Source organism: Artemia sp. Qi Xiang Cuo, chromosome 12 (genome assembly GCF_049724085.1).
Source record: "Artemia sp. Qi Xiang Cuo chromosome 12, ASM4972408v1, whole genome shotgun sequence".
Classification (NCBI taxonomy): domain Eukaryota; kingdom Metazoa; phylum Arthropoda; class Branchiopoda; order Anostraca; family Artemiidae; genus Artemia; species Artemia sp. Qi Xiang Cuo.
Window position 1 is genome coordinate 59,373,542 of NC_142805.1, and position 14,160 is coordinate 59,387,701.

The window sequence follows — 14,160 nt, forward strand, 5'->3', positions numbered from 1 at the left end:
GATACCCAAACTCTTGTTTGTAGTTATTTTTATTCGATTCAAACTTAATTTGCATATTCAATTTAAGTTCCACTTGTTTTAAAATTTATTTATTCATTTACATTAATATATATTGTATGTTTTTTCGAATTATTTGTTATTTAAATTCTGTTTGTTTTAAATTTCATTTATACTTTAATAGCAAAATATTTGTTTTCATTTTAAGCTTGATTTTCATATTCAATCTAAGCATTACTTGCTTTAAGATCTATTTATTCATTTATATTATTACTTGTTGTATGTTTTTTGCTAGGATGGTTTATTTAATTTCTGTTCGTTTTGGGTTTCATTTATTCTTTAATAGTTTATTCTTTAATATTCTTTAATAGATTTCTGGTCGTTTTGAGTTTGAATTTGAACAGGTATTCGTATATCCTGAGCTTAAGTTTAAAATGGCCTTTACTTTTCTTTGAAAAACTTATTTTTAGGAAAGTTTTTTTTAATTAATTTTTGTTCGTTTTTGATTGCAAAAAGTTTCAAGTTTTTATGGCATGGGGGGGGGGTTGCTTACTGTCCGATTATTCTTGACTTTAAAAAACGCATCTCGAACTTTCAATTTAAATGGAATGAGGCTTTTTTCAAAGTCTATACGATTACCTCTTTGATGAAAAACCTTATATATGAACAATAGACAGCTTGCACAACTTGTGGACAGCGATTGACAACAATGAATGGATTGAAAAAATAGCTCCAATAAGGGGGTTTAGACCATTTCACTTGCTGACAAAAAGGGATCACGACTGTTATGAATTGACCTTAATAGGATTTTTTGTGCCAAAGCAATTTTACATCTATCTCAGAGTATGTATTTTAACCTTATAATTGGATAATTATAATAGATTTCCTATTTGTTCTTCCCATAAAAATCTCTTCCCATAAGTTATAAACCCCCTTTAATAAGTCATGCCCCAGGGCATAACTTACAACGCCTACCCCCGGGCCCTGGTGGGCTGTGTTGACACCGAAGTTTTGTTATATGAACTTTGAACTGTTTTAACAAAATTTCCATCTCAAATTTTATCTTATTCATTTAGAGCGTGGAGGAGCGGGGGGGGGCAGTCACCCTCCAATCTCTTTTGTATCATACAAATTGAACAAAAACTTTCAATTTTCAGTCAAATGAGAAATTTTTAAAGTGTATGTAAGCATCTCATCAAAGGGAAATGATGGGAAGGATTTATAGAATCCTTCGCTGTCGGCTCTCTCTCCGTGCGCTGTGGGGGCAGTTCCTTTACCAAGGATCTACTTACCAGAACTTAAAAATACATGTAATGCCCTGGCTGTCCCACACCTTTGAGTTGATGGGATTGGGGGAAAGGTGGGCGTGAGAGGGGGGTTAGCTGCCCTCAAATCACTTTCGACTATTAAAAAGGGCACTAGCCCTTTGAATTTCCAATTGTATGAGCCTGTTTTGAAGTTTCTACGACACCGCCTTCTATAATAATCTTATATGCCCCCAGGGCATAACTTACAACCCTTGCCTTGCAGGGTTGTGGGGGATTGTCCTCCTCAAAAATATATTTTCTATCTGGAAATCAACTATGCTGAACGAATTGGCTATCTCAAAATTTTGATTGGATGTGCTTGGGGGAATGATGAACGTGGGGGGGCCTAATTGCCCTCCAATCACTTTCGACTATTAAAAAGGGCATGTCCCTTTGAATTTCCAATCGAATGAGCCTTTTTTGAAGTTTCTACGACAACGCCTTCTATAGAAACCTTATATGCCCCCAGGTCATATCTTAAAACCCTTGCCTTGAAAGTTGTGAGGGAGGGTCCTCCTCAAAAACATATTTTCTATCTGGAAATCAACTACGCTGAACAAAATGGCTATCTCAAAATTTTGATTGGATGTGTTTGGGTAAATGATGGGTGTGGGGGGGGGGGGGGGGCAGGGGGCTAGTTGCCCGCTAATCACTTCCTACTATTAAAAGGTGCACTAGTCCTTCAATTTCCAATCGAGTGAGACTGTTTTGAAGTTTCTACGAGAACGCCTTCTATAAGAACCTTATATGCCCCCAGGGTATAATTTAAAACCTTTGCCCTGAGGGTTGTGGGGGAGTGTCCTCCTCAAAAATATATTTTCTATCTCGAAAACAACTATGCTGAACAAAATGGCTATCTCAAAATTTTGATTGGATGTGTTTGGCGAAATGATCGGCGTGGGATGGAGGGGGGCTAGTTACACTCCAATCACTTTCAACTATTAAAAAGGGCACTAGCCCTTTAATTTCCAATCGAATTAGCCTGTTTTGAAGTTTCTACGACAAAGCCTTCTATAAAGAACTTATATGCCCCCAGGGCATAATTTAAAACCCTTGCCCTGAGGGTTGTGGGCAAGTATCCTCCTCAAAAATATATTTTTTATCTGGAAATCAACTACGCTGAACAAAAGGGCTATCTCAAAATTTTGATTGGATGTGTTTGGGGAAATGATTAGCGTGGGGGGGGGGCTAGTTGCCCTCTAATCATTTTTGACTATTAAAAGGGCACTAGCCCTTTAATTTTGAATTGAATGAACCTGTTTTGAAGTTTCTACGACAACGCCTTCTATAAAAACCTTATATACCCCCAGGGCATAACTTATAACCCTTGCCCTGAGGGTTGTGGGGGAGTCTCCTCCTCAAAAATATATTTTCTATCTGGAAATCAACTACGCTGAACAAAATGGCTATCTGAAAATTTTGATTGGATGTGTTTGGGGAAATGATGGGCGTGGGGGGAGGGGGGCTAGTTGCACTCCAATCACTTTAAAATATTAAAAAGGGCACTAGCCCTTTAATTTCCAATTGAGTGATCTTGTTTTGAAGTTTCTACGATAACGCCTCCTATAAAAACCCTATATGCTCCCAGGGCATAACTTAAAACCCTTGCCCTGAGGGTTGGGGGGGGAGTGTCCTCCTCAAAAACATATTTTCTATCTTGAAATCAACTGCGCTGAACAAAATGACTATCTCAAAATTTTTATTGGATGCGTTTGAGGGAATGATGGGCGTGGGGGAGGGCTAGCGAGTAGAGTATCTTCATTTATTGATAGGGATCTACATTTTTTTGTCTGGAAAGATTCTGGGTGACATGAAAGACAAAATGTTGGTTTTTGACTCACAACCTAAATAATAAGATCTTTAACATTAACCAAGAACAGAACTGGCCCTAGAACCAAGCCTTCTAGAAAACCAAACTCTACTTGAGATGGTGAGCAGAAACGGTTATTCACGGAGATAACCTGACAAATAAGAGTCATAACATATATAATCATTTCCTCTTATACTCTAATGTAATGAGATACTTCAAAGAATAGAATTTGGTGGGTTATATTCAGTCTTTTGAGACGTCCAAAAATAGAGCGACAGGAATCAAACCAGAATCAAGAGCCGAAAGCAGGAAATTGGAGAGAATAGCACAGCTGTTCTCCACTGAGTACTTATCTTGTAAGCCAAACAGAAATTCATGCAAAAAAAACATCTTATTCTGAAAAGGAAAGTAGACGATAAAGGATTAACTGCCGATAAATAGCTTAATCATTCCAAGGTCCACCTTTGCACAACATAAACACTTGAGCGCACTCTGAAAATTTCCCCTCGGAGATAATATTTACAAATGTTGTCGAAGGAGAAATAATTGAAGCAAGAATGAATTTGATTACCTTGATGGTAATCAAATATAATCAATATAAAATAGCAACATAAAATAAATAGCATGACAGTATCTACCACAATTTCTCTCACAGAACTAACATTTATTTTGAAATTTAATTCCGTAGAATGAGGTTTCTGCCCAATATGAATTTTCCTTAGGTTAGAGCCACCATGGATACTTTGTATGAAAATATTTATTTTTATTAATTATGACTTGGTATTTTTGGTTCTTGGGAGAAAGGTGGGGGGGGGGGTGGAAGGAGTATGTGTGGAATCAACACATCTTTGCTCCCAGTTTTCTTTCATCTATATTATTGATATGTAATTCATAGCAAAATCCCATCAGGTTGTATCAGATGTGCCATGATTAATTTATCGATTTTCACAAGCAACAAAATTAGCAATAGGTATACCCGATTTCACACACTTTTGAATTTCCTTGGTGCCGGAATAAGCAGGCTACTGCAGCGACTATACGTCCATAGAGGTCAGAATTTTGGTACCGATTTGCTTACTTTAGTTTTACCACTTTAACTACTGTATCTTCCCATTCTAGAAGGAAAGCAATATCCTCAGTATGTTTTCAGGTCTCTCAAAATGGAAATTCTACAACATCGACCCTTAGTTTTATTCTTCAGACGGAGTATGCTGGAAAACTATTAGTCTGTCGAGCCGAAAATTTGAGATTAAAAGTTTCACCTCTAGAAACAGCAATCATCTTGAACATGGTTTGTAAGTATTGACAAAGCTACCTATTTTAGGTTATAATTTACATACATCCTACTTTTTTGGAAAATAATTGTTCTATTTCTTCAAAAACGTTATTTTGCTCCAATTATTCTTTGGTTTCATTAATGAATATTCGTTCGTATTTTGATTCATAAAAATGTTGTTTTTTCCACAAAAATATATTTTGCAGCTTCTCTTTCCGTCTTATAGGAGGGTGTGTCTCTTACGTCTTATGGAGGATATGGAGGGTCTCTCTTACGTCTTATAGGAGGTTACGTATGGTGTGGTTTTACAAGCTAATAGGAGGAGCAAAAGACAAATTCTGCTGGATTGCTAATATTCCAGTTTTAACGATGGAAGAAAAAAAGTGGAAGAATAATTTATACTAGAACAATAAAAATAGAAAAATTAGAATATAAAAATAGCGTACTTAAGAAGAAAAAAAAAAGTTTACCACAATTGACTTATTTGATTTAAGGCTCCTGCCGCATGATATGTGGAGTAGGAAACATGGCAACTTGGCTGGGAAATTTGTTTCGAGACTGGAGCTTGATGATTAAGGACAAGGAGCCTAAAATCTACTACAAATAACAAGCAATTAATAATTTACTAATCATTTACTAACCAATAATGTGCAAGGTATTATTTCTGGAAGTTGTGCTGTTATCTCTCCCTCATAGCGCATGTTTTAAGCTCAAATGCATTCAAATTTGAAAACATGTTATATTCTCTATCCACACCAAATCTAATATTTACTTCATCAAACAGTTTGTGGTAACGAACTGTAAGTAAAAAGCGATCTGGCTGAATAGTAACCGAAACTCTAAAATACGGAATTTTGATACCAATAGATATATCAAAAGAATTGACTAATCATGTTGATTTATAATATATAAGTTTCATTAGTTTTAGGTTTACTTTTGAAAAGTTACGAGCCTGACATTTTTTTCTAAATTAAAAAAAAAAGAAGAAATAGCCGTTAAGAGTCAAGTGATCTCAATGGAAATCAAACCATCAGTTTCAGCGTATCAGAAAATTGTAATGAATAGGTTTCAAGCTCCTATCTGCAAAAATGTGGTTTTGTATTTGATGCGTTTATTTGTTTTGTTTGATTGTGGTTTCTTTTCTTTGTTTCTCCCAGGGGTGATTGTATTGACCCAGTGGTCCTAAAATATCAGGAAAGCCTTATTCTAACAGAAATTAAAAGTTTTAGCGCCCTTTTTAAGTGACTAAAGCAATTGGAGGGCAACTAGGCCCTTTCCGCCGCCACTATTTCCCCAACATCGTCCGATTCAAATTTTAAGATTGCCATTTTGTTCATCATAGTAAAAAGGCCCAATAAATATGCCTTCAGGTATAACATGACTCCCCCCCACAGCCCCAGGGGAAAGGTCTTTAGTTACGTTATTTGCCCATTGTTTGCGCATAGTATTTGTTATTGGGATACATTTTCGGGTGGGGAGAGACACATTTCCTGTCAGAGGTTTTTACACAGGGAAATTTTCCATGGGGAGGGACCTTTCCAGGGAGTGAACTTGCCAATGGAAATTATACACCAGGGGAATTTGCCAGAATTCCTAATACAAAATTCTTTTTACGTGTCTTGCTTTCTCTTAACCGTCTCAATTTTACGTGCGGAGTGGTTAAGCGTAATTACCTATGATTAATTGTCACCGGAATTTAACTGTTTTGAGCCTATTTCCGTGGGGAGGGGGTTTCTCCGTTAAGGTGGGCTCAGATTTCCTAGCATTATTTAAAAAACGATCAGGAAATAAACTAAAAAAAACAAATTTTTTCAACTGAAAGTAAGGAGCAACACTAAAACCTAAAACGAACAGAAATTATTACGTCTATAATGGGGGTTATCCCCTCCTTCAAGTCTGAATGACTGTCAAAAATTGTCTTTTTATTTTTTTATCCGAAAAGGTGGATCTGATTTTCACATTCATAAGTATTTTAATAATCTTCATATTTATGTAATTTGCCTTGGTCATCAGATTGGAGGGAGCTTCGTATTTATTGGAGGGATTGGAGGGATCCCATCAGATTGGAGGGAGCTTTCAGCTTCGTATTTAAGGCAAAACAAAAATTGCATTTTACTGCTAAGACTGCTTAGCCTCCAGAATCCACCCCCCTAAACCCTACAAAAAAATCCTATAAGATAGGTTATAGAATATAGGTTCTATTATTATAGATTAAATCATGAATTTTATACAATGTTATGTAGTTACCTGATTCTCAAAAAAGATGAGAAGTCGGAGATAATTACTGTCTTGACTATTTTCCAAATTCGGGAAATATCTTTACTCTCAAATTAACTGAATATTTTATGAAGTAGAAACACTGCTTCAAGATTCTCAAAAGAGACAAGAAAGGAAGGTTTCAAAGTGTATTTTGCTGAAAAGAAATAGGGGTTGGAGATAATTATTCTCATTTTTTTAATTTCTATTATTACGCCTGATTTCTTTTTTAAATTTACGGAATAGCATTATAGTAAAAATGACTGAAGGTTTTCTAAAATAGAAACATAGTTACCAGATTCTCTAAAACAGTAAGAAAACAAAGGTTTCCAAGTGTATCTTACAGATAATAAAGTGTGTATGCCTGAGTTCATTGCGGTACGAAAACTTCTAAGGAGCATTTTCTTGTTTTTCCTAATTAGAAAAGCTTTTTTTCTGTTTGCTATAATAAACTGTTTTATTAATCGATTATACACTTTGAACTCGTATAATCCTCAGAAATTATGTCAAAACATGCATGGTGTTATTTTTACGGAAGAATCTGCACGCTTAAAAAGTGACATTAAAGCTTAAAACGAAGAGAGGTTATTCCTTATATGGGACGGGGGCCTGCTGTTCAAAGTAGAGTGTTTTTTTTTTAAATACTATTAGTTATTCTAGTATGTTTTCATGCCAAATATTGTTTACCTCAGGGTATGTACATGATTTATGTGTTCCTAATCCAAACTCTGAGGGAATAGTTTTTAATTTGTTGTCCTGATTCAATTTACTCTGTTGACCAAATTTACTTTGCTGACTCACAAAAGGAGAATTATTCTCAGGAGGTGGGACAACAACAAAACAGAGTAAAAAACGGGAGAACCGTGGGTAAAATGTACAGAATCATATCGCCAAGCATCGACATTTTGGGAGAGGACAGATAACCAAAGGCAGTCCCCCTCCCGTATCCAAAAACGTGGCTTCTGTAATTCCGAGAGCCATGGGCGTAGCTCCAGCATTTTTATTGGGGTCAAGAGGGGTCCACATCTGGAGAGTCAAGGGACATGGGCTATATAGTAATTTTTCTCCAAAATACTGGCAGGGGGGGGGGGCAACTGTCCTTAATTGTTTAACTATTTGTTATCCTTAATCGTTTGAAGAATTCTTTGACATGCTCAGTCTTTATTATGTCATTTTAGACAGGCAGAATGTTTATAAGATATACATTTAAAGCATAGCTAACTTTGAATTTGTTCCGAAGCTACTTTTCTTATGTATCCTTCTTTGTGACCTTTTTCCATCCAATTCTAGGATGACTTAATCCCTGTCGGGGACCAGTAAATTCCTTTTACTGGGTACCTATCCTAAGCTTAATTTTATGCTTCAGTGCTGGGACTAAAAAAACAAAACAAAACAAAACATAATCGACAGATGCTTTTCTTTCATTATCCGAGTTTTGGCAATTTATAACTTTAATAACATGTTTTGGCAGATTTCCCGATTTTGAAGATGTTTACCTTTTCCCCAAAAAATACTGGACATTTATCCCAGCTACATAGGCATCAAGGCATCATAGGTGTATCATCGGCGTGTCTCATTGGTATCATTGGTGTGTCTCATATGCTTTGCGCACCTCCAAGGATTATACAGGCCAAAAATGATAGATTTGAGATCATTTTGGCCGGACATTCCTGTCCATAACCTATTTTAGTCTAAATGTTATAAATCTGCCTATTTTATATTTTAAAATAGGTTTCAATCCTTTATGTAACAGACTTATCACCGAGTTCCCAAAATTCCTATATCTTGCTAATTTGGTGAATATCGATTATAAATATTCCACGACAATCGAAAATTCCACCTATCCTGCCAAAAGATGTGTTATAACTTTGTTTCTAGGGTTCTAAAAAGTATTCTATATCAAGGCTAAAACAGATTTAAAAATAAAACTGGTTTATCCCCCCAAAATATGAAATTTTGATTTTCCTCTTGAGTCTTCTTTTATTAATTTATGATATCTAGTTCTTTAGAGACTCTTTATGAGATATATAGACGTGCCAAAAAAAAAGAAAAAAATGAAATTACAACCAATCATACCAACAAGGCTTACATTGCTAACCGAGCCCCTCTCCCCATCATACGGCTAAGACATCTATACAATCTTCTTTAACCCTTAGCCCTACTTACGATTTTTATACCTATTTTTGCTGTCTATTTTTTAATGATAATTATTACATTTTTGCAGATAGGAGCTTGAAACTTCTATAGTATAGTTCTCTGATACGCTGAATCTGACGGTAGGATTTTCGTTAAAGTTGAATGACTTTTAGGGGTTGTTTTCCCCTTTTTTCAAAAATGAGGTAAATTTTCTCAGGCGTGTAACTTTTGATGGGGAAGATTCAACTTGACGAAATTTATATATTTGAAATCAGGTAAAAGTTATAAAAATCTGATTCTATTGATGTATCTATTGGTATCATTCTGTTTTTTAGAGTTTCGGTTACTATTGAGCCGGGTCGCTCCTTACTTACAGTTCGTTACCACGAACTGTTTGATATACCAAAAAATAATATGAAAATATAATACTTTAGAAACAAATTTGGCCTATATTTTTGCACATTAGGGGGAGGGGTAAAGTAAAGCGGATCTGCATTGAAAATGTGTTAGCTAAAATTATTCTCCATATTATGAAGTAAGAATTGTATTATAACTTACCGCTGTCCAAATACTTTGCCCCCACCCCCACTTCCTAATGTGCAAATATGTGACCCGTCCTGTGACCGGTATCCTGTGACCGGTCATTTGTTTTCCAATGAGCGTAAGCTAATTGTACTGTCTCTTAGTACGGACAGATAAAACTGGTTTGTACTCGAGTGTGCACCCTTCTGTACACAAGTACCTTTTTTCTTCTCCACTTTCATTTTTGTCTCGTTCTGATTCTGGCTGTCCTTTAACATCACAGTTCTTTGTTCTTCACTGCCGATTTTGATACTCTTGATACTTTCTTCAGCGTGTCTGCTAACCCTACAATTCTTTGTTCTTCACTTTCATCTTTGGCAAGTTCTGATTCCTGATGTTGCTTGTAATCTTCACTGCTGATTATCTTCTTTGAATTACATACTTCTTTGTTCTCGCGGTTATATATCTTCTAACCGCACATTCATCTGTTCTTCATTTTCATTTTGATTCGTTCATATCCCCACTGTTGCATGTCTTGTAACCGTACATTTTTTTTCCTCCACTTCCGCTTTCGAGTCGTTGTGATTAACGCTGCCTTGTGTCTTTTAAAATAATCTTTCTTAATCCTTCAGTTTCGTCTTCGACATTTTGTAATTGTTAGTTTCGCTAATATTTTAACTGCATATCACTTTTATCTTTATTTTCGTTTATCATTGCTTTAGACATCTTTTCAGGGACTTTTGTCTTAGTTGCTTGGATTACTATTATCATTTTTGTGTGTATAGGTCAGTGGTTCTCAAACTGTGGTACGCATACCCCTTGGGAGTTCGCAACAATTTTTAGGAGGTACACGGCCGGCCAACAAAAGAAATAAAAAAAAAAAACCGTTTAACTTTAGAACTGGCGATTAACTGGCGATTTTATTTATGTTTTAGCTATAGTTTACTTAGTACCAGTAACTGAGAAGGGGTCCCTAAAATGTATTGCGGGTAAAAAGGGGTAGTCTTCAAATAAGTTTGAGAACCACTGGTCTAGGTTGTACTCATTTTGTGCTAACGTCAATTTATGTATGTGTCCCCTAGATATTATGAAACTGCTGAAAATGCCTTTTAAAATTTACATCACCAAATATAGGCACATGAATTTACATAGTTTTAAATTTTTATTTTTTTTTGTGCTGTTAATAATGAATAAATCATTATTATTATAATGGGATATTTTTTACCCAATTCATCTTTTTTAAGATTTTACCTGAGAAAAAAAAAGTGCGAGATACGCTCTTTTGTTTTGGGCACTGCAGAATGCAAAAAAAAAAAAATATATATTTGGGTTTAACGACCAATATAAGAACAAGCGGGAGGTAGAACAGGAAGTCTTTAGGCCGACTTAATTTTGTGAACTGCCTCAAACGAAAACCAATGTAGTTTGAAAAAGAAAGGTTCACGGTTTTAGTCGTTGGTCCAAAAGGCTAATTTTATTTATATATTATATAATGTTAATTATATTATTATACATTAATATTAATTATGAACTTAATTAAAATGGATAAGATTAATATTAATGTAATTATTATTAATTATATATTAATTTACTTATAAATATTATAACCTGGGGTTCGCAGTCGTAATTTTGCTAAGGTTAATTTACGTTTGTGTCCCCTAGATATTAGGAAACTGCTGAAAATGCCTTTTAAAATTTAAGTCACCAAATATGGAAATCTAAAAGTACATACTTCCAAGTTTATGTTCTGCAAATGCTTCTAAAACGGTTTTAAAATCTATTTTTCTTGTGTCTTCACTTTCAGTTGACATGATTGCTTAACTATTTCGTACATCCTGATTTATTGTTGATATCGCATAGTTTTTTTTATTGGCTTTAGCCTGGAAGATGATCTCTCTCCAGAAGCAAAGCTTACTGGAATTGTTAAGAGCACTTCAAAATTTCGAAAATCAATTGTTCATTTTGATGGCGGCAAGGGGCCCTTTCAATCGCGAGGCCTGATTGGGCCCAATCATTCCAATCGCCCTTTTTCCGGCCCAGAAGAAGGGTAACACAGTTATGCTGACTCTCGATAAAGTGTGTTCTAAAGAATAACATAGCTAACCATATCACCCCCCCCTCAAAAATTTCCTTAATAGGAACTTTTATTTTCCTTTTGACTCTATTATTACAGTTAATGCCATCTAGCACCCTCCCCCTTTTTCACTTTCAGAGTTCTAAGACTTTTAATGTTCAGGCTTTGATAAATAAACGCTTCTCGTTTCAAGAAATTTAGGCTTTACTTTGTCATAAGTTCAAACTGCTAACACTTTAAATTTTCCAATTTTAGCAAAATAAAACATTACAATTTCAGGAAATTTAACGTCTCTCACAAGTTCAAACTCCTTATTTTTAAATTTTGACAACAAAATCCTTCCCGTTTAAGGAATCAAAACCTTTAACAATCTAAGTCTTAAGAGTTTTAATTTTCTGATGTCCACAGCTAAACCCTTCACTATCCAACCAATTCAAGTTTTTAAAAAGTTCCAAGACTGCTATTTTTGAACTATGACAACTATGAACTATTTTTGAACATTTCCAGAAATTCATCTTTTTTTGTATTTCCTGTCTTCTAAAACCGTAAATTTTTGGATTTAAGCAACTAAACTCTTTATAATTCAACAAATTCATTTTTTTGACAATTTCAGAGTCCCGAGACTGTTATTCAACTTTTCATACGTTTAATCTTTTAAAAAAAATTTCACATTTTGATAACTAAACTCTTTCGATCTTGGGAAAATAAATCTTTTTCACGATTTTTGAGTTTTAAGACTTATTTTTCGAATTTCAACAGCAAAATACTTCCTTACTGCACCCAGAAAATTTTCTTAGGGTCGTAGATTTCTAAGAGTAACCTTAAAATTCGATGAGCTTTATATATTTCCATGTTCTGTCAAATTTTTTTGACAGTTTCTGAGTTCCGATACTATTATTTCTTTAATCTTGACAGAACGATTCTTAACATTTCAAGAAATTCAACTTTCCATATTTTAATCTTTTAAAACTTTTAATATTCGTATTTTTGATAACTAAACCCTTCCCATTTTGAGAAAATAAACTCTTTTCGCAACTTTGAAGTTCCAAGACTTATGTTTCAAATTTCAACTACAAAACGGTTCCCTACTGCACCCGGAAAATTCTTTTAGGGTCGTAGTTTAAATTGATGAGTTTTATATATTTAGAATCACAATAAAAATGCTGATTCTTTTAATTAATGTATTGTTGTCAAAATTCTTTTTTAAGTTCCTTTTACTATTAAGCTGAGTCGCTCCTTACTTGCGGTTTTATAGCACAAATTATTTGACACCTATTTTTTATAAGAGAGAAGACAAAATGATCAAAAGCTTTGTGGCCGTTCGCATTTTTTTTATAGTTATTTGAGTAATAATAAGTTGTAGATATTAGGAGGTGTGTCTACCCTAATTTAAAGAACTAAGAGATACCCTAATAAAATGGCCAGTTGAAAACCTGTCTAAATAGTTCCTTAGACCCCACTGCTTTTCCATTTACAGAATTTAAGAGAGAAAAAACGGGTACAATTTAAATAAAACAATGAAAAAAAAATAACAACAAACTTTGAATGATAAAAATTTTATTATCTGAATTTTTTTTCAACTGTTTTATTTAAATTATAACCGCTTTTCTCTCTTAAATTCTAATCACTTGTCTATAGTGGCTAATTTTATAAGTTGATCAAAGGTTTCTGAAAACTTCAAAAACAAGAATAACATCGAACGTCTCTTTATTTCCAAGGAAAGGAAAAAAAAACATACTCTTATGAAATACCAAACATGTATTAAAATTCCAATACAGATGTTTAATCGACTATACTTAGTTTAACAGCATAAAATCAAGCATATACGCAAAGATTTGTTTTTGAGAATGTGATATTTTGGGGAAGGGCACTGTTTCAAAATATAAGAAAAATTTGTTATAACCATGATTAAAATGTAGCAACTTATGGGTGACACTTTACAAAGCTTCTTCCCCCCTCTTCGCTCCCGGCTCAGATTCAATCTCAATTCAACGAAAAAATTACACGAGTTACGAGTTACCGGAGCCGAGATGTTAAAAACCTTTTCAACATCTTTGTTTTTGTCAGTTTCAATATTTTTTGGTTAATCAAACAGTTCGTGGTAACGAACTGTAAGTAAGGAGCGACCCGGCTCAATGGTAACCGAAACTCTAGAAAACGGTATTTTGATACAAATAGATACATCAAAAGAATCAGATTTTAATGCTGATTTCAAAGATATAAGTTTCATCAAGTTTAATTCTTCCCATCAAAAGTTAGGCGCCTGATAAAATTTGGCTGATTTTCGAAAAAAGGAGGAAAGACCCCTTAAAAGTTATAGAACCTTAATGAAAATCACACCATCATATTCAGCGTATTAGAGAACCCTACTGTAGAGGTTTCAAGCTCCCATCTACTAAAATGTGGAATTTTGCATTTTTTGCCAGAAGAAAGATCACGGGTGCGTGTTTATTTGTTTTTTGTTTTTTTTCCCAGGGGTGATCGTATCGATCCAGTTGTCCTAGAATATCGTGGGAGGGCTCATTGGAATGGAAATTAAAAGTTCTAGTGCCCTTTTTAAGTGACCAAAAAAATGGAGGGCAACTAGGCCCCTTCCTACGCTCATTTTTTTTCCAAAGTCATCGGATCAAAATTTTGAGATGGCCATTTTGTTCAGCATGTTTGAAAATATAATAAGTATGTCTTTTAGGATGACTTAATCCCCCGAAATTCCCGGGGAGAGGGCTGAAAGTTATGAACTTTACCCAATGTTAACACATAGTATTGGTTATTTGGAAGTATA

The 14,160-nt window shown here is 34.6% G+C and overlaps 1 protein-coding gene across 2 annotated transcripts in view; it reads left to right on the plus strand.

Moving 5' to 3' along the window:
• The window catches only part of LOC148946348 (nephrin-like), a 334,574-nt gene that overhangs the window by 195,654 nt on the left and 124,760 nt on the right, over positions 1 to 14,160 (plus strand). For both annotated transcript variants that reach the window (XM_089097980.1, XM_089097979.1), the window contains exon 7: positions 4,265 to 4,409. In XM_089097980.1, coding sequence (XP_088954106.1) covers positions 4,265 to 4,409 — 145 coding nt within the window. The remainder of the gene's footprint in view (positions 1 to 4,264; positions 4,410 to 14,160) is intronic.